The 23,809-nt window shown below is 44.1% G+C and overlaps 1 protein-coding gene across 1 annotated transcript in view; it reads left to right on the forward strand.

Moving 5' to 3' along the window:
• CFAP54 (cilia and flagella associated protein 54) overlaps positions 1-23,809 on the forward strand; it is a 276,413-nt gene that overhangs the window by 21,493 nt on the left and 231,111 nt on the right. The window contains 5 exon segments of the mRNA XM_030214871.1: positions 2,932-3,075; positions 6,156-6,269; positions 16,757-16,858; positions 18,601-18,799; positions 23,587-23,699. Coding sequence (XP_030070731.1) covers positions 2,932-3,075; positions 6,156-6,269; positions 16,757-16,858; positions 18,601-18,799; positions 23,587-23,699 — 672 coding nt within the window.

Consider the following 23,809-nt stretch of genomic DNA (forward strand, 5'->3'; position numbering starts at 1 on the left):
CGGCAGTGTAGTGAAGGTGGGACTGGGGCGTGCTTAGGAGATGGGTGTCCTCGACCCATAATGGAAAAAAGAAGGGTGTCCCTGATGAACACTTGGGCGACTTTACTTGGTCCATTTTGTTTTCACAACCAAGCATCAAAAAGGTGCCCAAACTGATCAGATGACCACCGGAGGGAATCGGGGATCACCTCCCCTTACTCCCTCAGTAGTCACTAACCCCTCCCACCCTAAACAAAATACTTTTTTGCCAGCTTCTATGCCAGCCTCAAATGCCATACTCAGGTCCATCGCAGCAGTATGCAGGTAACATAGTAACATAGTAGATGACGGCAGAAAAAGACCTGCACGGTCCATCCAGTCTGCCCAACAACACAAACATATGTGTAAACCTTACCTTGATTTGTACCTGCCTTATTCAGGGCACAGACCGTACAAGTCTGTGCAGCAGTACGTCCCGCCTCCCAACCACCAGTCCCGCCTCCCATCACCAGCTCTGGCACAGACCGTATAAGTCTGCCCTCCACTATCCTCGCCTCCCAACCACCAACCCCTCTTCCCCTCACCTGCTCCGCCATCCAATTTCGGCTAATCTTCTGAGGATCCATTCCTTCTGCACAGGATTCCTTTATGCATATCCCACGCGTGTTTGAATTCCGTTACCGTTTTCATCTCCACCACCTCCCGCGGGAGGGCATTCCAAGCATCCACCACCCTCTCCATGAAAAAATACTTCCTGACATCTTTCCTGAAGCTGCCCCCCTTTAACCTCATTTCATGTCCTCTCGTTCTACCGCCTTCCCATCTCCGAGCTGAACTCCATTTACCACCACCCTCTGTCGTCTGTCCGTCAACCAGTTCCTAATCCAGTTCACCACTTCGGGACCTATCTTCAGCTCATCGAGTTTATTTAAGAGCCTCCTGTGGGGAACCGTGTCAAAAGCTTTGCTAAAATCTAAGTAGATTACGTCTATAGCATGTCGATGATTTATTCTCCAGTTACCCAATCAAAGAATTCAATGAGATTCGTTTGGCACGATTTCCCTCTGGTAAAACTAGGTACCTGGAGCAGTTGTAGTGGGTGCAGTGTAATTCAGGCAGGCGGACCCAGGCCCATCCCCCTACCTGTTACACTTGTGGTGGTAAATGTGAGCCCTCCAAAACCCACCAGAAACCCACTGTACCCACATGTAGGTGCCCCCTTCACCCCTTAGGGCTATGGTAGTGGTGTACAGTTGTGGGTTTTGGGTTTTTTTTTTGGGGGGGGGGTTGGGGGGCTCAGCACCCAAGGTAAGGGAGTTATGCACCTTGGACCTTTTTCTGAAGTCCACTGCAGTGCCCCCTAGGGTGTCCAGTTGGTGTCCTGGCATGTCAGGGGGACCAGTGCACTATGAATGTTGGCTCCTCCCACTACCAAAGGGCTTGGATTTGGTCATTTTTGAGATGGGCGTCCTCAGTTTCCATTATCGCCGAAAACCGTGGACGACCATCTCAAAAACGACCTAAGGACGACCATCTCTAAGGTCGACCTAAATTTTATGATTTGGGCGTCCATGACCGTATTATCGAAACGAAAGATGGACGCCCATCTTGTTTCGATAATACGGGTTTCCCCGCCCCTTTACAGGGCCATCCTGCGAAGACGCCCTCATGAAAACTTGAGCGCCCCGTTTGATTATGCCCCTCCACGTCTGCTTTCTTGTTTATCTCACTTCAGTAAGCAGATTTGTGCCTTTTTTTGTTTGTTTTTTTTGTTATACTAAACATGGGCCATGAACATTTGGATTCTGTCTTCTGGAAGAAAGGCTCTGGTCTGGCTAATTGTTTTGGACACGATAAAAGCAATGGTGTTGGTCAGACAAAGTGTGGACTTCTGGAAGTTTCTAAGAAATGTCAGAGACTGAAGTAGTTGGCCTTGTCTATGAAGGTGAGCGGCTATCGGCTCAGATCCGTTAGCAGGAGGAGATCTGCCCATTTCTCCAAACCAAGGCCATAGAACCTGTCCTGCCTCAGGAGAAGAATCGATCATTCCAAAAAAGATAGGAGGTTTATGCCCTATCCCCAGTTTAGGTATCTCAACCCTTACCTCCTCAAAGAAATGACCACCATTCCTTCAGTTCTCTCTCTACTGGACAAAAGAGACTAGATGTGTACCATGGATCTCAAAGATGCATATGTACACATTCTTATCTATCCTTCTTGCAAGAAATAACTCGGTTTTCCCTTCAATGCAATAATTTCTGGTACAAAGTTTAAAAAGGGGTTGGATGGTTTCCTAAAGGACAAGTCCATAAACCGCTACTAAATGGACTTGGGAAAAATCCACAATTCCAGGAATAACATGTATAGAATGTTTGTACGTTTGGGAAGCTCGCCAGGTGCCCTTGGCCTGGATTGGCCGCTGTCGTGGACAGGATGCTGGGCTCGATGGACCCTTGGTCTTTTCCCAGTATGGCATTACTTATGTACTTATGTAAAGTCCTCCCTTTCAACGTCACCTTAGCAAACAGGTTGTTTTTCAAGTGCTTCATTGTGTCAGTCCCTCACTTTCATAGATAAGGATTCATATTTTCAAAGCACTTAATTTATGGAACTTTGCAAGTCTAAGGGCTTTGAAAATGAGCCCCATGGCCACCTAGTTTTTCTGTACCTAGATGACTGGCTTCTAAGCAAAGCAATCCAAAATCATATGCTCTAATTGATTCTTTCTGTTAAATTGTGATGTAATAAAAATATGAGAGTATTATTCCATATATACTGCATGGTACTTTTATTCAAAATTCTATACAGAATTTGACAAGCGATGCATATTTCAAGCAAAGGTACTGAGTCTTTTGACAGCATTAGTTATTCTCGGCAGCTTTACGTGATGAATTTTATCTTTTCAAAGCAGTTTCTGGGATTTTTGGAATTGATACCTAATGTCTCCTTTAGGCATTGGAATACTTACTGTGGGCCAGCATATGTATGGAATCATCAGTTCCACTTCTGTCTGTTCATTACTTGACATGGAGAGCCACCCTTTACACTGCTGTTTGTCAGTGTTATTATGACTGTCGCGCTGGGATCCATGGAGAGGTAAGTGGACCTCAGTCATGCTTCTAAATTTGTATCAAATGTGTTTATAATGGCATAATAAAAAAAACAGGAAACAGAAAGGGTAAGCAATGATTATAAGACCAAAACCCAATCTGTGTAGAAAGAATGCAGTTGTATGTTAATCAAAACTTTTTTTTGCATGGAGAAAAAAGACCTCATTGAAACAATTAGTATATTAAGGACTTAATGCCTTAAAAAAAATCACCATCATAGGTCAAAAACTCCACATGTTCACAAAAAGATTTTCCAGAAGTTATCGCAAAGCAATTCATAAATTCCATATATTGTTGTATACTAAATACAAAGATTACTTAGCTTCTAGATTAGCAACCACTGTCCATAAGAGCTAGGGCTGGAGGCGTCCTCAACAAGGCATGGCAAATTCTCGACAAGGACCCTGTTTCACAACTACCTGCATCTGGGGGAATTTTGCTGGAAGGATGTTGGGCCTGTTTCATGCATCTCACAGAACAAAGCCAAGGCTTATCAAATCAGAGCTGGAGGAGCTTAAATAACTAAATTGCGATCAATTTCTTTTGAGGAAAACTGCAGAACGATGATTTGATCTTCTATACATACCTTCATTTACCATAATATCCCCCTAATTCTATAAAATCCACCACAAATTGCGTACTCAAATTTAGATGTGTGCTCAATTTCTGTTCGTAATGTAATTGAATAATGTGCCAATTAGTGCCAATAATTGGCTTTAATAAGCAATTGGCTCTAATTAGATATCATTAGTATTCAGGCGCGGGACCTGCACCTAAAATTTACATGCGGCCCACAAAAGGGGGGTGCAGAAATGGGAGGTCATGGGTGTTTTGGGGCAGGGCGTGGTTTCGAGTTACACACACAGTTGGGACAACGCGCCTAAATTTAGGTACAGGCATTTGTACCGTGTTTTTGTTGGTGCAAATGGCAGCACCTAAATTTAAATGCGGCCCCTGTGCTTAAGCAGTACTCTAGAATAGCGCTTTCTTTAGGCACCATATATAGAATTCAGCCCTATATCTTTTGATCAAGCAGTTTGGAAAAGTCTAATTGCATAATAGCTTCAGCTCTCCCACAGTATCCTATTTTCTGGCTGGAATGCTTATTTGACTACTAAGTCCAACAATTACACGAACATATGCCTGCTTATATATGAGCACTTCCTTTATACTGACCTTTGATTCATTTGTAATTCACATCCCTCAGCTTGAGAGTTCCTACTTGTGTGGCTAATTCATTCTGCTTGTCAATAGGGAAAGCAAGGTGGTTTACCTATAATGGGGATTCTCTGTAGACAACAAGATAAATCAGCCACACAATCTCTCCCTTCTCCCCTTGGAGCTGAAGCTAAGCATTATAATTTAAGTGCAATGGCTACCGTGGAGGCAGCTGGGTAGGAATGCTTATGCAAGTTCAGAAAATTTGTCTAGTGCGTGGCTGCCGAGAGACAAAGCTGGGCCGTGGGCAAACTCTCTCCAGCGCCCCACTCCCCCACCAGGCCCCTGCTTACTTGCTTGTCTCCTGCTCTGTTTTGCTGCACAGGTCTTTCTTCCTGCGCATCTAAACAGGAAGTACTAAGGAGGCAGGAAGAAGGACCTGTGGCCGGCAGAGCAGAGTTAATGCGATAACTGTGCTCTGCAGCACACAGGAGCAGGAGAGACCATTCAGACATCTGAGCCATGCCAGCGCTGGGCGGGCCCCTCGCCCCTTTGGAGGAGAAGCCCTGGAGAATTTTGCCCACCCTTGCCCTCCCCCCTTCTTGGCAGCCCTGGTCTAATGTTTTCTGAGAAAACTTGGATGACATCCGTTTACTATGTCATGTTCACTGCCGAGATCGTATTTCCCCTCTGTTCAACAATATTATTGGCTTCCCATCCAGCAGCGTGTTTTTAAGCTGTTGACACTCAGTCTTAAGGTCCGTAGGCTTTGACTTCCTGACTATCTGTCCTTCCTCACCATCCATACTCACCAGTCCATCTTCTCCGTTCTCTGAATGACTGCCATCTAGTTTTACCTGATCCCAAGTTAGCGCGATGTCTAGTAGATTCTAATTGCACTTTCTTCTTCGCAGCCCCCTGCCATTGGAACTCGCTCCCTTTGCACATGTGCACAGACCTTTCATTTAAGACCCTTAAAGGAGGTCTAAAGGCCTGGCTCTCCCTTTGCTCATCTGCGCAGACCTTTCATTTAAGACCTTTAAATCAGGTCTAAAGGCCTGGCTCTTTACCCGGGCCTTTACTTCACTTGGCATATAGCTGTTTTGCAGTGGCGTACCAAGGTGGGGGCGGTCCGCCCTGGGTACACGCCTCTGGGGGGGGTGCTGCGGCGCGCGCCTGTCAGCTGAGTTCGCTGACTTCGCTAACTTCGCTGCAGCTCCCTCTGCCCTGAAACAGGCTACTTCCTGTTCCGGCCGGGGCAGAGGGAGCTGCAGCGAAGTTAGCGAAGTCAGCGAACTCAGCTGACAGGCGCGCGCTGTGGCACCCCCCCCCCCCAGTGGCGCGCACCCGGGGGGAGGGGTGTCATTTCGCCGGGGGGGGGGCGTGCTGCACCCGGGGGGGGGAGGGGGGGCGCATCGGCGATCCGCCCCGAGTGTCATGCCAGCTAGGATCGCCACTGCTGTTTTGGGATCGAACACTATCTTCTTTCCCTCCCCTGCACTATTCCTCCCCCTCGCTCCCATTCTGCTCCCCTCCCTCTGTTCTTTCATCTTTCACCCTCCCCTCCGCTTCCTCATCTCTCCTCTTTTTCTGTCATGTGTGGCTAATCCTCTGTACGCTTGTTACTTTTTTCTGTCAAATACTGGAATTCCTTTCTGTTTTCTGACAATTTGTGGTTTTATTGTAAACTGCCTAGATCTGCCAGTTAGGCTTGGTGGTATAGCAAATCTCAATAAAGTATAATCTGTTCAGTTTATCTAGCTAAGTTGTTCTGCTCTCTCTGTGGAGATCCCAATATTGTAGATAAGCAACATTGAGGCTAACAGTCAGTAACATCTTATTTCATCTGTATGTTCAACTCAGCAAAAGATATATAACATGCATGCTTCGTGTTTTATATTTTTCTAGGTATTTGCTCGCCGGGGTTTAAGTAAGATTGCTGAACTTAATAAGTTAGAACTGATGAACAAGTCAAGTCATTCAGCAGCAGCAAAGAAAGCTTTTACTGAGGCGACTACGAAGGTATAAGTATATTTATTTATTAGGATTTATTTACCTCCTTTTGAAGGAATTCACTCAAGGCGGTGTAAAATAAGAGCAATAGACAATTATAGCAGTAAAAATATTCAAATAACAATACAAAGTATGGCGTGGAGGGGCATAATCCAACGTGAACGCCTATCTCCATGGGCGTCGATGTCCGAAAACGGGTACGTGAAGAGGCGGGACAGACCGTATTTTCGAAAAAATGGACGTTTTTCAGCTGGGCGTTTGTTTTTTTTTAGCGATAATGGAAACTAAAAACGCTCAGCTCAAAAACGTCCTAATCTGAGCCATTTGGTCGTGGGAGGGGCCACGATTCGTAGTACACTGGCCCCCCTGACATGCCAGGACACCAACTGGGCACCCTAGAGGTCAGTGCGGTGGACTTCAGACAACGCTTCCACATGCATAGCTCCCTTACCACGGGTGCTGAGCACCCAACCCCCCTCCCCCAAAACCCACTACCCACAAATGTACAACACTACCGTAGCTCTTAGGGGTGAAGGGGGCACCTACATGTGGGTACAGTAGGTTTTGGAGGCCTCCCATTTACCAGCACAAGTGTTACAGGTAGGCGGGGATGGGCCTGGGTCCACCTGGCTGAAGTGCACTGCCGGTACCCACTAAAAGTGCTCCAGGGACCTGCATACACGCAGGCCTCTAGGACTTGTTGCTGCTGTATAACATTGGCACACCAGTTGACACCTGAAGACTAATCTCTCCGAAAACGTCCTTTATTGGAATAAGCACGCTTACTCACAGTTAACTGCAGATCAGAGGTTGTGCCCCACTGGCAACGAGTCTCCCTGGTACTGAGATTAGCAGTAGGTCAGAACTGGCAGAATGCTGTACAATGCCCTCTTTCAGCCACATTCAAGGTAAGAACTAAGTTCTCTAACGTGGCTAACACGTGAAAGGGATCTAAAACTGGCTTACAAAAATGGCCACTACCTCATGGACTATTGGAAACAAAACAGGGCCCACTCTGACCCAGTAAGCAGGGGGAAAAGCACCATGGGAGTAGAGCCTACCAACTACCAACATCATGAGCATTTGCCACAAGCTAGTGGAATCACGGAGCCCAATACCCTACACCCACCACAATGCATTGCTGATGTGACTCTGCAGTGCCCTTAACAGAAAAGGTGTCACACTCACCCGGGAGCCACATCAGAACCAGGGAAAGGCTGTCACAGGATAGAACACATTCTGCTGTCATGGAGGTGGGTACGGCATTTGAGGCTGGCATAGAGGCTGGAAAAAAAATTTGTAAAGTGGGGTTTTTTTTGGTGGGAGGGAGTTAGTTACCAGTGGGGAAGTCCGGGGAGGTCATCCCTGATTCCCTCCAGTGGTCATCTGGTCAGTTGGGGCACTTTTTTGGGACCTGTTCTTGAAAAAAAAGGGTCCAAAAAAAGTGACCCACAATCGCAGTAAAAACGCCTTTTTATTTTCGATTATCAGCTAAAGACTCCCATCTCTCCTCGGCCGATAACCACACCTCAGTTCCGCCTTCACCACGCCTCTGACACGCCCCCCCCCCCCCCCCCCCCCCCGACACGCCCCCATCAACTTTACCTGTTTCTGCGACGGATTGCAGTTGGAAACGCCCAAAATCGGCTTTCGATTATACCGATTTGGGCGCCCACGGGAGAAAGGCGCCCATCTCCCGATTTGGGTCGCAATATAGGCATTTTTCTCTTTCGATTATAAGCAGGATAGTATAGTACTTACAATGTCAACACAATATGTAATAGAACATTTTAATTGACAGTGCAGGGCAGCGGTTCCCAAACTGTGTATGTGATCATTCAAATATATATACATACCACATGTATATATCTTTATACAATATATTACAGCTGTTATCCATGATATGTTATCTTGTAAACCTGTTATATTATGTAAGCCGCATTGAACCTGCTAATAAGCGGGAAAGCGCGGGGGTATAAGTGTTACAAATAAATAATAAATAAATAAATGTAGAAGAAAAATAATCTGGTGACTTCATAATATAACTGATATGTGTCCTTAATTCTCCCAGGACAAGCAGGCCTTCCGTATTCTCACATTTTGGGTGACGCTGACTAGCAAGATAATTGCAGAAATTTCTAGCAGCATCCCACCGCACATGTGCTGGGTGCCTTCAAGCCTGACGTGCGAACGTGGGCCCCTCAGTCTTCGTTTTTCCACGGAGCACAGAGGACGCATCATTGTGTTCTCCTTCCAGGGCATTTTTGCTCTGCTTTAGCAGTGCCTTCCTGTGCGGGTATTTTTATCTTTTTCCTGATTCTTTTATCCTTCCTCTTTATTTTATTTTGTTATCTTTTAATTAAAAAAAAAAATTTTTTCTGCCCTTCAGATTTCCTTTTCTTTTTCATGAGTTGCTAGGCCCGTTTAGGCTGGAGCAGCAACCTCATTTTGAACGCTGTTCCTTTTCTCAGCTCACAATTGAGGAGTTTAATTTGACCGCAATTTCTTTTTTTCAATGGACGCCCATCTCCCGATTTGTGTCGAAAGATGGGCGCCCTTCTCTTTCGATTATGCCCATAAAAGTGGTGAACTGGATTAGGAGCTGGCTGACAGACAGATGCCAGAGGATGATGGTTAATGGGAAATGGAATTCACTTGGAGGCAGTGGCGTAGCCACAGGTGGGCTTGGGTGGGCCAGGGCCCACCCATTTATGGGTCAGGCCCACCCAACAATAGCACATGTTTAGTGGTAACTGGTGGGAATCCTATGCTCCGCCAGCTGAAGATTTCCCCCTGATGGTAACGAAAATGCTACTCTCCACAACACCGGCACCTGCGCATACTCAGTTTTTAGTGCATGCCTGCTGCCAAGGTGGAAAGAAGCGTTTTCCCACCAGCTGAGATATTTTTTTTTTGGGGGGGGGGGGGGGGAGAACACTTGGTGCGCACCCAATTCTTGCCTAGGCCCACCCAAAATCTGTTGTCTGGCTACGCCCCTGCTTGGAGGAAGGAAAAGGGGAGTAGTGGACTTCCTCAAGGATCGGTGCTGGGGCCAATTCTGTTCAATATATTTGTGAGTGACATTGCTGAAGGGTTAGAAGGAAAGGTTTTGCCTTTTTGCTGCTGATACCAAGACTTGTAAAAGAGCAGACACCCCAGAGGGAATGGAAAACATGAAAAAGGATCTGCAAAAGTTAGGAGTGGCCTAGTGGTTAGGGTGGTGAACTTTGGTCCTGGGGAACTGAGGAACTGAGTTCGATTCCCACTTCAGGCACAGGCAGCTCCTTGTGACTCTGGGCAAGTCACTTAACCCTCCATTGCCCCATGTAAGCCGCAACGTTCCATGTAGAAGGCTGCGCAGGCTTCTGTTTCTGTGAGTCTGACGTCCTGTGCAGGTCGTCAGACTCACAGAAGCAGAAGCCTGCGCGGCCACATTGGTGATCTGCAAGGGCCGACTTCTACATGGAATGTTGCTAGTGGAATAGCAACATTCCATGTAGAATCTCAAATAGTAGCAACAGTGGAGGAGTGGCCTAGTGGTTAGGGTGGTGAACTTTGGTCCTGGGGAACTGAGGAACTGAGTTCGATTTCCACTTCAGGCACAGGCAGCTCCTTGTGACTCTGGGCAAGTCACTTAACCCTCCATTGCCCCATGTAAGCCGCATTGAGCCTGCCATGAGTGGGGAAAGCGCAGGGTACAAATGTAACAAAAATAAAAAAGATACTATTGGAGATTCTACATGGAATGTTGCTATTCCACTAGCAACACTCCATGTAGAAGGCTGCGCAGGCTTCTGTTTCTGTGAGTCTGACGTCCTGTGCAGGACGTCAGACTCACAGAAGCAGAAGCCTGCGCGGCCACATTGGTGATCTGCAAGGGCCGACTTCTACATGGAATGTTGCTAGTGGAATAACAACATTCCATGTAGAATCTCAAATAGTAGCAACAGTGGAGGAGTGGCCTAGTGGTTAGGGTGGTGGACTTTGGTCCTGGGGAACTGAGTTCGATTCCCACTTCAGGCACAGGCAGCTCCCTGTGACTCTGGGCAAGTCACTTAACCCTCCATTGCCCCATGTAAGCCGCATTGAGCCTGCCATGAGTGGGAAAGCGCTGGGTACAAACTAAAATAAAATACAATGGTCTAATGTTTGGCAATTAAAATTCAAAGCAAAGAAGTGCAGAGTGATGCACTTAGGAAATAGAAATCTAAGGGAGCCATTTGTGCTAGGCGGTGAGAGGCTGATATGCACAGACAGAGAGAGTGACCTTAGGGTGATAGTATCTGAGGATCTGAAGGCAACGAAACAGTGTGACAAGGTGATGGCCATTAGGATGCTAGGCTGCATAGAGAGAAGTGTAACCAGTAGAATAAAGGAGGTGTTGATGCCCCTGTACAAGTCTTTAGTGAGGCCCCACTTGGAGTACTGTGTTCAGTTTTGGAGGCCGCATCTTGCTAAGGATGACTTGAAGCGCTAAGGATGTAAAAAGACTTGAACTGGTCTAGAGGAAGGTGACAAAAATAGTATGGGTCTGGCACCAAAAGACGTATGAGAAGAGACTGGAAGACCGTAATATGTATACCCTAGAAGAGGAGAGGAGGGACGGGGGAGATAAGATACAGACATTTAAGTACTTGAAAGGTATAAATATAGAAACAAATGTTTTACAGAGAAAACAGTAAAACTAGAGGACATGAATTGCGGTTGCGAGATGGTAGACTTAGGAGTAATGTCAGGAAATTCTTTTTCACGGAAAGGGTAGTTGATGTCCTCTTGAGGGAACTGGTGGAGAATAAAAATACTGACAGAATTCAAAAAGGCATGGGATGAACACAGAGGGTCTCTAATTAGAAAATGAAGGGTATAAAAAACAAAACTTAAATGGTTGCATGAGTTTGCATGTCCAGTGGTGCTTAGATGACAACTCTGGCTGTGAAGAACTAAGGCAGATGCTGGGCAGGCTTGTATGGTCTGGATCCCATACATGGCAATCCAGTTTAGGATGGGCCTCAACAGAAACTCCAGTAATTTGGAACGTGAAGACTGTGCTGGGCAGACTTTTTACGGTCTATATCCTCCAAATGACGAGATGGATTTGTATAGGCTGGAGTGAGCTTTGACGGCAATTTCAATAGTTGGAACATAAGGAAATACTAAAGAAAGACCATGAGCAAGTATATAATATCATGTTCATTGTTGATTAATCATGTATTGATAATGAGTGTGACTGTTGGAGAATAAAAATACTGACAGAATTCAAAAAGGCATGGATGAACACAGAGTGTCTCTAATTAGAAAATGAAGGGTATAAAAAACAAAACTTAAATGGTTGCATGAGTTTGCATGTCCAGTGGTGCTTAGATGACAACTCTGGCTGTGAAGAACTAAGGCAGATGCTGGGCAGGCTTGTATGGTCTGGATCCCATACATGGCAATCCAGTTTAGGATGGGCCTCAACAGAAACTCCAGTAATTTGGAACGTGAAGACTGTGCTGGGCAGACTTTTTACGGTCTATATCCTCCAAATGACGAGATGGATTTGTATAGGCTGGAGTGAGCTTTGACGGCAATTTCAATAGTTGGAACATAAGGAAATACTAAAGAAAGACCATGAGCAAGTATATAATATCATGTTCATTGTTGATTAATCATGTATTGATAATGAGTGTGACTGTTGGGCAGACTGGATGGACCGTTCAGATCTTGAAATATTTCTGCTCTCTTCTTCTTCTGATCTAATACCCTTCTGACTCCCATTTTTATACTATTTTCACCCTATTCATTTCAATGGACCCTAGCTTTGTCACCAGCATTCTTGGACCTTATCAGTTGATCAAAATGACTTCACATACTATCAAGCTCTAAGTATAAACAAGATATGCTCAGAGCGCATCTTATTAGATGACTTTGCATTTTCCCCAAACTTTCCCTAGCCCCCTCCTTTGGATGTTCTCACCCGGGGTGCAGCTGACCCAGTACTATCTCTACATAACCATGGCAATCTTGCTCATGACGTCTTGCAGGTGCCAGCTCAGAGCGCATCTTATTAGATGACTTTGCATTTTCCCCAAACTTTCCCTAGCCCCCTCCTTTGGATGTTCTCACCCGGGGTGCAGCTGACCCAGTACTATCTCTACATAACCATGGCAATCTTGCTCATGATGTCTTGCAGGTGCCAGCTTCAGGGAGCAAAGTCCCCCTCCCTTGCCAGCTCAGCACTTGCTACAGTGAAATGTGATCACTGATTTTTACAAGCTAGCTCTCTTTTGTATCAGAGCTGATTTTGATTTTAAGAAGCCTAGCTCTTATTATGAGCTATTGGCCTGTATTTTACTGAGAGCAAGGGCTAGCATAACTCTTCAATCTTTATCTGCCATCACTTACTATGCTGCTAATTTACAATGTGGCCTATCCATTCTGTCCATTCACACAATCTACTAATCTTTACTATCTCTTCCTCTGTGCTTGTTCCATGCCTTCTTGAAAATTCAGATACAGTCTTCATCTCCACCACCTCCACCTCAAGGTGGTTCCACGCCTCTACCACCCTTTTTGTAAATAAGTATTTCCTTAAATTACTCTTGAGTCTATCATCTTTCACCTTCGTCCTATGCATCCTTGTTCCAGAGCATAGCTTGTTTCCACCCAAGCCCAGCCCAAACACACACCCTCTTGCCATCTGCATGTAGGACAGTCTTAAATACTGGCTTTCTAAAATTAGGTTTTCCATGTGTGTCCGAGATACACGTGTAAATGCTGACAGTCACATGTGTAAATTGTGAATCATTATCATTGCACCCAGTAGTCCTTATGGACCATCGGAGTTAGTGATGGGAACTGTGAGTAACATAACATAACATAGTAGATGACGGCTGGGCTTCTAAAATAACCACTTCAGTAGGAAAGTTATTAAAATGAGCTACCGTTAAGACATTTTATTAGTAACTTGGTCTCTATGTTATGTTATGTTACACTTTTACTTTTATTCCACAAATACCTGTAAAGGTCAGTGCGGATTACAGTGATCAAGAAGTTGGACAACAACAGTCCAGACGTTACAGTTCATAAAGCTAGAACAATTCATAGGCTAAGACATTCACTTATTAGATAACAAGTACTTATACTTTTATGAAACTAGATAATTAGGGAGTCTTTTACTAAGGCATGCTCACGTTTTTGGCGCATGCTAAATTGTAGGCATGCTAAACATTAGAGACGCCAATGCATTCCTATGGGCATCTCTAACGTTTAGTGCACTAAAAACGTGAGCGCGCTTTAGTAAAAGACACCCTCAGTTATTATTCAGATTGATGATGGCAAAGGATTCCATATTGAGGCAGCTTAATAATAATTGAAAAGTTGAACATTTTCGAAACTTAAATTTTTTTACATATGGGAAACAGAGAAACATCTGATTATGAGTTCTATGTATAGAATTGTTATGCAAAAAAGTAACCCAATCACGTAAATAAGAAGGCTCCAATCCATTTATGATCAATAAAAATAATAGTACGTAATTTAAATTGAGCCCTGGCCTCAACCGGTAGCCAATGCAGTTCCAACAACAATGGAGCTACCGACTTACATGCAGAGAATATTTAACGTAGCCGCAGCCTGTTTGTGTTCTACTCCTTGGTTAATGGATACATGCAGGCATGTTTTCTGATGGGCTGAATGCTTAAAGTGGAACCTGTGCTAAAACATCAATGTGGGTTACTGTTGTGATAGAGTCACATCCAGGGTAGTTGGGTTCAGGCAGTTTCAGTCTGAAATACAAGTCCCAGAAGGCATTTGAGGCAAAGAGCCAGGGGGTGAGATGAAGAACCCGGACTGGACTCCTAGCTGCAATAGGGGAAGACATGGGTGTAAGCTGGCAGGATGTGTAGATTGGCTGCCACTAGGGGAAAAGAGAGTTAGGAAACCCTGTGTACAGGAGCTCATCATTAGTCTAATGCTTAACTCAGCTGGTATGGGTGTGGGGGAAGCTAATGGAAGCAGAATGATTGGTTGTGGTAGCAGAAGCCAGGGATTGATTAGGCAGGTGGGAAGGAGTCCCATGAGAGGAGAGAAGAGGATAAAGTGAAGCAGATGCAGGCTGAAAACCCTTGGGTAAGAGAGGTCCCTAAAGTATTGAATTTACCAGTGAAGCTGATGCAGGGTGAAATCCCTTGGGTATGAGGAGTCCCTAAAGTATTGAACTCTCCTGAAGGTAAAGAGAGTAGAAGGTAGAAACTGCTGCTTTGTGATTTAACTGTGATGATGAACTGAAAGAACTGTTTCTATTTGGAATTGAGCTACTGTTTATTGTGCACTGGATAAAGAGCCCAGACTGGAGCTGACTGTGAGCCTGTATTGAATCCTGGTATGTGCTGATAGCCTACTGCTTAAAGGGGACTATTTGCCACACACTTTCAGGTGGCTTATATGTGCTTAAGATTGAAGGTGAATGCTGCTGTTGGAACTGTGTATCAGGTCTACTAGAAACCTGCATGGAATAAAGTCCTTAAGAGGTGAAGTTGATGGTGGACATTTATTTCTTGACTGTACCGGGAGCCTGTAGCTGGAGGAGATTGTTCTATCCTTGGCTGCACTTAGAGGTACCTGGTTACACTGTTAAGACACGTTATTTTACTACTATGCCTCTAAGTGTGCATCCTTTCACGTACATAAAATTATCTAAACCAGCGTTTCCCAAACTGTGTGCCACAGCACCCTGGTGCGCCGCATCGACCTCTCTGGGGTGCTGCAGCAAATCCCGTCCTCTCTCCCGCCTGAACCGCTACTGCAAACAGCAGTGCAGCAGTGGCAGAAAAACAATAACAAAAAAAGCAAGTGCAGGACTACAGCAGCCTTCAAGCACGTGCTGCCAGTTCTGCCGATCCTCTGCCCCTGGGACTGGAAGTTGACATCAGCGGGGTACAGAGAGACCAGCAGAGCCGACAGCGCATGCCTGAAGGCTGCTGCTGCGGCTCCACATATGTGTATTTTTTTTTTTGTCGTGGCCAATAGGGACAGGGAGTAGACGGCATTCGGGAGTCAGAGGCGACTGCTGAGGAGGTTGAATGAAAACAGGAGACGGGATGAAGTAAAATAAATTGAAGCCAATAGGTCAGTAGTCTCTGTTTTCATTCCCATTCACAAAAAAGCAAGCAAACCTATGAGCTACTGCATCCGAGTTGTCATTCTTTATTGTTGGTAGCATTTTTTATTTAATTTCACTTATACCGGTATTTTTAAACATGCTTGCTTGTGTAGTGTACAGATGTACAAAGAGGAAGTATAATAATGGAATAACTTTTTATAGGTAGAATAGTAATCTTCTTCTTGTATAATAAAACGCACCTCCAACATTCTGAAGCTGACTGCATGGCTGAGGCATTCCTGCTCTCTGAATCCATCTCCTGAATTGACATCACATACTTCCGGGTTTGTCACAAGCAGAAGTGACCAACCACACGAGGTTTCTTGGCTTCAGAATGTTGGAGGTGCATTCTATTAAATAATATTGGTCAGTTCCTTGAAGCACAGCCAGAGCTCAGCGTCCTGCACAGTAACGCTCAGACACCAGAGAGAGAGGGAGGGGGGGCTGACACCAGAGAGAGGGAGGGAGGGGGGCCTGACACCAGAGGGGGGGGGGAGGTATCTCTGTCACACACACACACTCTCTCTCTCTCTCACAGTCAATGTCTTTCTCTCTCTCACACACTATCTCTCACACACTCTATGTCTCATACTGTATCACATTCACTCTCTATGTATCACACAGTCACTCACACACTCTCTTGGTCTCATACACTCAGTCTCACAGACAGTCTGTGTCTCACACACACTCTCTCTCTCGCACACACTGTATCTGTGTGAAACACACTCTCTCTCTCTCACACTGTGTCTCACATATGCACTTGCACACACTCTCATTCTCACACACACACTCTCTCACAGACACACTCGCACCCAGACTCACTCTCTCTCTCTCTCACACACACACACACACTCGCACATTCACTCTCTCTCTTACACACAGTCACTCTCACATACACTCTCTCAAACATACACACTCCGAGGAAAACCTTGCTAGCGCCCTTTTCATTTGTGTCAGAAACGGGCCTTTTTACTAATTTATTATAAATTGTAATCAGTGTGTTATTTGGAGGGGCTGGTTATAGGGATACCCTGGAGGGGGGCGGACATCTGTATAGCCGGGGAGGGCGGAGAACTATGTGGCAGGGGGGTGGGGGTGGGGTTTGGCGGAGGTTGGGGGGTGCTGTGAAAAATTGCTCGGACATGAAAGGGTGCCGTGAACTGAAAAAGTTTGGGAACCACTGATCTAAACCCTCCCAAATAGCCTGGAGCTACCAGGTAGTTGTGGCTGGATCTTTGAGGATCATCTCCTCGAACTTTTGATTGACAGATGTATTTTATATCTTTACATTTATATCTTGAGTCTTTTATTTATTTATTTATTTATTTTGGTGTTTATATTCTTTTGAATCCAGATGGCATTAATGATCTTTAAAAGAGCAGCATTTGAACCTAGAAGAAGACCTAAAGGAATTCTGCGACCAAAGCCAAAGGTTTCTTTAAAAGATTCAGAAAAGGTACGTTCAGAAGATAAAAAAAAACTGTACAGTATATGGTGGGTATTGAGACAATATTGAAATAGAACACTGCAAAATAATTGCAACTTTATGACTTGGGGAAGCTGCTTACCATCCACTGTTTCTAAAAAGAAGATTTGAAAATAATTTATTAGCTTTTAAATAACTGAGGAGATATGTTTCTCCCCAGTGGGTTTGCTGCTCTTTTCAAGTATGTAACCTCACTTCTAACAAATGTTAGAAGTGCTCGAGGCTGTGCATGAAGATATATAACTTATGCAAATTCATTGGTTTGAGTCTTGGACCTGACTCTTCCTTAACTGTTGGTAGGGTCTGGGAGGACTGCACAGAAGGGAGACTGACTTGGGCATCACGCAGGATGGGATTCAGTGTGTGTATATAAGATTAGAAAGAAAGCTATATTCTATGGTTTCCTATCAAAGACTATTGTGCAGGACGTCAGACTCACAGAAACAGAAGCCTACCCTTGCAGATCAGCAATGCGGCCACACTGGAGAAGAGAACTTCAGATCCAACGTAAATCCTCACACCCAGCAACACAGCATAACTAATGATCGTACTGGACAATTTACATAAGTACATAAGTAATGCCATACTGGGAAAAGACCAAGGGTCCATCGAGCCCAGCATCCTGTCCATGACAGTGGCCAATCCAGGCCAAGGGCACCTGGCAAGCTTCCCAAACGTACAAACATTCTATACATGTTATTCCTGGAATTGTGGATTTTTCCCAAGTCCATTTAGTAGCGGTTTATGGACTTGTCCTTTAGGAAACCGTCCAACCCCTTTTTAAACTCTGCTAAGCTAACCGCCTTCACCACTTTCTCCGGCAACGAATTCCAGAGTTTAATTACACGTTGGGTGAAGAAACATTTTCTCCGATTTGTTTTAAATTTACTACACTGTAGTTTCATCGCATGCCCCCTAGTCCTAGTATTTTTGGAAAGCGTGAACAGACGCTTCACATCCACCTGTTCCACTCCACTCATTATTTTATATACCTCTATCATGTTTCCCCTCAGCCGTCTCTTCTCCAAGCTGAATGGCCCTAGCCTCCTTACTCTTTCTTCATAGGGAAGTCGTCCCATCCCCGCTATCATTTTAGTCGCCCTTCGCTGCACCTTTTCCAATTCTACTGTATCTTTCTTGAGATGCGGTGACCAGAATTGAACACAATACTCAAGGTGCGGTTGCACCATGGAGCGATTTATAATCTTCACTTCCTTCGACCCCATGACACCTGATCCACACCTACCTCATCTGACCACAATATAACTTTGTATTTGTTATCAACCGAATTGGCAAACGCCACTACGGTACTATGTAAGCCACATTGAGCCTGCAAATAGGTGGGAAAATATGGGGTACAAATGTAACAAATAAATAAATAAATATTTGAAATATACATTCTTTTATTCTGCAACTATTGCTTTGAAATTTAGTAGACTGAGATGGGATTCTTCTTCTCTCCTCACTCATCTGAAGTAATATTCTCTTTGTATTTCATTGGCTGTTTGTATTACCTAGTTTGCCTCTGTCTTTCCCTCTCTCTCTCTCTTTTTTTTAATTTTTGGTTCCTGTATTGATGTTGAATCTGTTGTTTGATACAGCAGCCTGGTTGTACTTTTTATATGGTGTTTCTATAACAATGATGTTCTGCTGCATTGTTCTTCTTATTTTTTTCATAATAATCATTTTGAAAACACTCTTTACATTTCTAGATGTCTTGGCCTCGTAACTCAACAGAACGGTTACTCTCTGAAATGTTTGACGGCAGAGCTCTCCAGTGCCTTGCTATTATAGAGGCTTTGTCTGATAGTAACAGGCGAGTGTTGAAGAATGATTCCCTTCTTCCTGATGAACCTGAAATTCAAGAAGTGATTACAGAATTATTTCTTGCTGGCGTGGATATCATCTTAGGTAATGCGTTGTCTAATATGTGCTATCATTCAGAGAGCCCTGGTAACATTACTATTTTAGATTTGGGATAAAAATTGTAATAAAAGACAGCAGTGCATAAGTACATAAGTAATGCCATACTGGGAAAAGACCAAGGGTCCATCGAGCCCAGCATCCTGTCCACGACAGCGGCCAATCCAGGCCAAGGGCACCTGGGATATGAAACGGCAAAGGGAGAGGGAGAAAGGTCTTTAAATTCCATTATTTGAGATTTTTAAAGAAGGGTAAGACGAGCATTTGCCTCGGATGATAGAGGCAGAGAGATGACAATGTTTACTTCTTGGGAACCCCGTTATGATTTTGTGTGCTCACACTTTAACAACATCAACTATTCTGTTAGCCGGAAATGGCATCCGCCATTACGGCAAATGTAAACCACATTGAGCCTGCAAATTGGTGGGAAAATGTGGGATACAAATGCTACAAATAGATAAAATAAATAAACTGAAAACTGCTTGCCTTTGGGTATATTAAAATATTGATAAGTCCCCATGATATTTATTTTTACTGCAAAGGTATGCAAAAAAGACTATTTTAAAAAGTGCTAGCATGCGTTAGTGCACAATGTTTACCAGAGGTCCCATTTTATGCAGTGGGGTCCTATTTGCTGATGAGGTGTGTTACCGGTGTTAGGAGACAATTCTATAAAAGAGGGAGGGGGATGCCTAGAATTATGAGCCACTTTCACGTGTTATATATACACTAGGTGCAACTCTATAAGATAGTGCCGAAGTGCTATGGTGTATAACTGCAAGAGGGCACACACATGGACGGAACAGTGGCGTAGCTAGGGAGGGGGGGTGCCAAGGGAGCGGTTGCTCCCCCAAACGGAGTTCTGCAGGCGTGTTGCATTGAAAATGTGCGCCGGCGGAAGTCCGTTCTTGCGCCGCTTTCACTTCCCCCCCCCCCGCGCCGTCAACCTGGCTCTGCTTCTAGGACGGAGCATGGGTGGGCTATGGGCGTTCCAGCAACAATGTGCACAACTTACACAACTTGTGCACATCGCAATCATTGATCTGGCCTATGTGATCGCGCCTAACTGAGGAACTCCTAAGTCATTATAGAATATTAGTGCAAATCAGCTTTACACTAGTATTTTAAAATGATTTAGGTATTCCTAAGGGCTGTTATAGAATTGGTACCCAGCATACCCCATTGTTGTGCCCAGATAAAGAATTGCCCCATTAGTGCTCTATGGCGTAGCCAGTAATTTGTTTTTACAGGGGTTGTGTCTCTTCCCCCCACACACATGCCCCCCATGTTGCCGTCACCGCTCCATCTCCCCCCACTGTACCTTAAAATCCTCTCTGCTGTAGTCTTCACCTGGTAGCGGCACTCAAAGGCTGCCTTTGGCCTGTACTGGGACTTCCTCCCTGAACAATCCCACCCTTCACAAAACAGGAAGTTACATCGAAAGGGGTGGGGCGGTTTAGGGAGGAAGTCATGGTGCAGGCTGCAGGCAGCCTATAAGTACCCAAAGAGTAGCAACATTCCATGTAGAATCTCGGAGTAGCAACATTCCATATAGAATCTCAGAGTAGTAAGATTCCATGTAGATTCCCAAAGAGTAGCAACATTCCATGTAGAATCCGAAATAGTAGCAGCAACATTCCATGCTACCAATCCCAGGGCAAACAGTGGCTTCCCCCATATCCATCTCAGTAACAGACTCTGGACTTTTCCTCCAGGAGCTTGTCCAAACCTTTTTTTTAAACCAAGATATGCTAACTGCTGTTACCACATCCTGCAGCAAAAAGTTCTAGAACTTACGTATTTGTTGAGTGAAAAAATATTTCCTCCTATTTGTTTTAAAAGTATTTTCATGTAATGTGATTGAGTGTCCCCTGGACTTTATACTTTTTGAAAGGGTAAAAAAAAATCGATTCACTTTTACTTGTTCTACACCAGTGTTTCCCAAGTCCCGTTCTGGAGTACCTTTGCCAGTTAGGTTTTTAGGATATCCATAATGAATATGTATAAACTTGATTTACAAATGATGCCAAAAAATGCCCACTGTTGATATTTATATATAAAGCAATCTAACAATTCTACAATCAGTCTCTAACTCACAATACTGTATACTAATTCTCATGTATAGTCATTCTTATCGTAGCAGACCTCAGAGGTATTGTTGATGTTTAGCTTTTACTTTGATGTTATTAAACATCTAGTGATCAAACTTATATGCCTCTCGTCATTGGTCAATATATTTATCTTTTTTTTCTTTTTAATTATGTCTTTTAACTTTTTATATCCAATCTTTCTCAATCATCGTAAAATAAAAAGGAAAAAAATCCGTTGTACTTAGCTTTGTATCAACTGAAGCTTCAAGTCTTTAAGACTTCTGCCACTCATCACATAATAATGGTGTGGAGCTCTAGATTATGTGATGGATGCTAACCGATTAGTGAGTGGGTAGCACGTGAGCCCTTAACACCATCAAAATAGGTGATGGTGTTTATGTGCTAATGGGAAAATTAGCCCATGGTCATTATTGCCAAAATGGAAAAAGTGGCCTTTACCGGAAGTGCGAAAAGTGGCCTTAGTGTGCGGGAAAGACCCGTGCTAGGGCTAGCGCAGGCCATTTTTTAGCGCTGCTTAGTGAAAGGGCCCCATAGTTATTGTTCCCTCTTATAAAATTATGCACTGGCAGGTATATTACTTTTGGGGGAATTACTGGCGAGCTATAAAACATGTTATAACATAATATATGCCTGCCTCAGGGGTCTAACATAAAAACACATAGAGATATAATTATAAGTACAGACCACACATAAATACATCTACGTACCATGATGCAATAAATGATTGAATTGTAAAAACTATATGAAATGTGATAAAATGGAGTGAATAAAATAATATAATAATTGGTTAAATCTTCAAAACAATGTAAAATATTATAAGACTAGTAAAAAAGGCACGTTTCTGCCTCTGATGAAACGGGCGCTAGCGGGCACAGGACTCCCTTCCCCTCCACTTACGCTAGTCTCCCTGGTGGTCTAGAGGTACCTGTTCGGTCGGGGAAGGAAAGAAAGAGCCCCCTCTTTCCTGCCCGTAGCGGTGCTGCTAGCTGCTCTGCTGCATCGTGTGGGAGTCCGGCTCTCGGCGTTTCAAAATGTCTCGCGAGGCAGCTTGAACTCTCGGCGGCCATTTTGAAACTCCGAGAGCCGGACTCACACACGATGCAGCCGGGCAGCTAGCAGCAGCGCTCCGGGCAGGAAAGCGAGGGCTCTTTCGTTCCTGCCCGAGCGAACAGGTACCGCTAGACCACCAGGGATAGTGGCGTAAGGGGAGGGGAGGTGATAGGGGGGAGGGAAGGTGATGAGGGGAAGAGAGGGCGACGGGGGGACGGGGCGGTACTTTTAAAGGGGCGGGGTGATGAGGCGAAAGGGGCGGGGTGATGGGCACGTCCTCGGCGGCTGCAATTTGTTGGAAGGGGAGGAATACTGCTCCCCATGCGTTCATTTGCCTTGTTGTGTACGTGTTCTGCCCTCGACGTCATCACTTGTGACGCGAGGGCGGGGCATGAAGACATGGTGAGTGTTGTGGCTTCACCACCATGAACTTACGAACTGGTGTGTGAGTGCCTGCAGTGACGTCAGTGTCCTCAGAATGTTGAGGGTGCGTTTTATTATAGTAGATAAAATTGTAAAAGAAGATGGATGAGGAACAGAGTTAAGTCAGTGGTAATCAAGGAGTAGTTAAAATCAATGTGTGCAATCATATACATTTGGAAAAACTTTGAAGTGTGATGATGACCTGTTGTAATCTAACTTATTTTATCTGTAACTTAATTTGCAAAAAACGTCAAATAAATTACTTGTTATAAAACAACACACTCTATCAACGTCATAATGTCAAGAGTGTTAAAAAGTCATCATGTATTGAAATGAAGGGGGAAGATTAACTTACCAAGGTTTGTCTTCACAGGAAATAAACAAGAGTAGTAAATGAATTGCCTGATTTGAAACAAAAAAATTGTGTTTGAATATCCATAAAATGATAAAGATAAGATTATCCTCCATTTGTTATAAGTTTAGATATTAAAATAGCTGATGTTTCCCTGGACCCTGCCCCACATCGTTCGGTACGTATGCAGTAAATGCTTTGTGAATTGAAAAGGTCCCGACGTGAGGTTGGGCAGCGGTATAAAAAAGTGAACTGATGGAGCCTATGGCGTTGGATTCCATATGACAGAGTTATGTGACTAACTGAACCACCGTTAGTCATAGACCTTAGCGTTCTATATATACTGTGAACATGTGCGGCAAATACTCTGTGGGTTTAAGAAGTTCCGACATAGAGTCAGACATCTTGTATCAAAAAGTATTTTTAAAAGACGCAACAGATAAATGTGAGAGATTCTTGTGACAATATAAACCACCGTGGGTTATAAACCTAAACGATCTATACCTCCTTAAGCTTATACATAACCCTCAGCTCCTCAATCATTTGCCGTGTCTATATCGGAACCTCTAACAAAGATCCCTGACTAGGTCTCATAACCAATCTTAGTTGATTCCACCTCAGTTTCTCTGCAAAATTAATTTAAAGATTTGATAATGAATATATGTTTGCACTGGTAATATAATAATGTGAGTTATATTGATCCCATGTTATAATATATTCAGTAAATGTAATAAATCATCAATATTATATAATTGAAGAAAATGCACATGTACAGAGTGTACATTAGTGAATGTTGGTGAAAAGATTCCAAACTTTTTTTTTTTTTTCAATTATTTTAGAGACGGTTGGAATTTCCGCAGATGCAGTTGTGAAGTTTCTAAAACTTGCATTTAGCTATGAGCAGTGGGATGTATTTGACAATATAGTTCCAGCAATTTTTGGTTTCGTTCAGGTAATTACAATCTACAAATATATTGGCCATGTCAGTGATTTTATAAATCAGACTGTATAGCATTGTTATGCTTTATTTCGTTACAAATCAGCTGTTTGTGTTGGATGTGA

Source organism: Microcaecilia unicolor, chromosome 9 (genome assembly GCF_901765095.1).
Source record: "Microcaecilia unicolor chromosome 9, aMicUni1.1, whole genome shotgun sequence".
Classification (NCBI taxonomy): domain Eukaryota; kingdom Metazoa; phylum Chordata; class Amphibia; order Gymnophiona; family Siphonopidae; genus Microcaecilia; species Microcaecilia unicolor.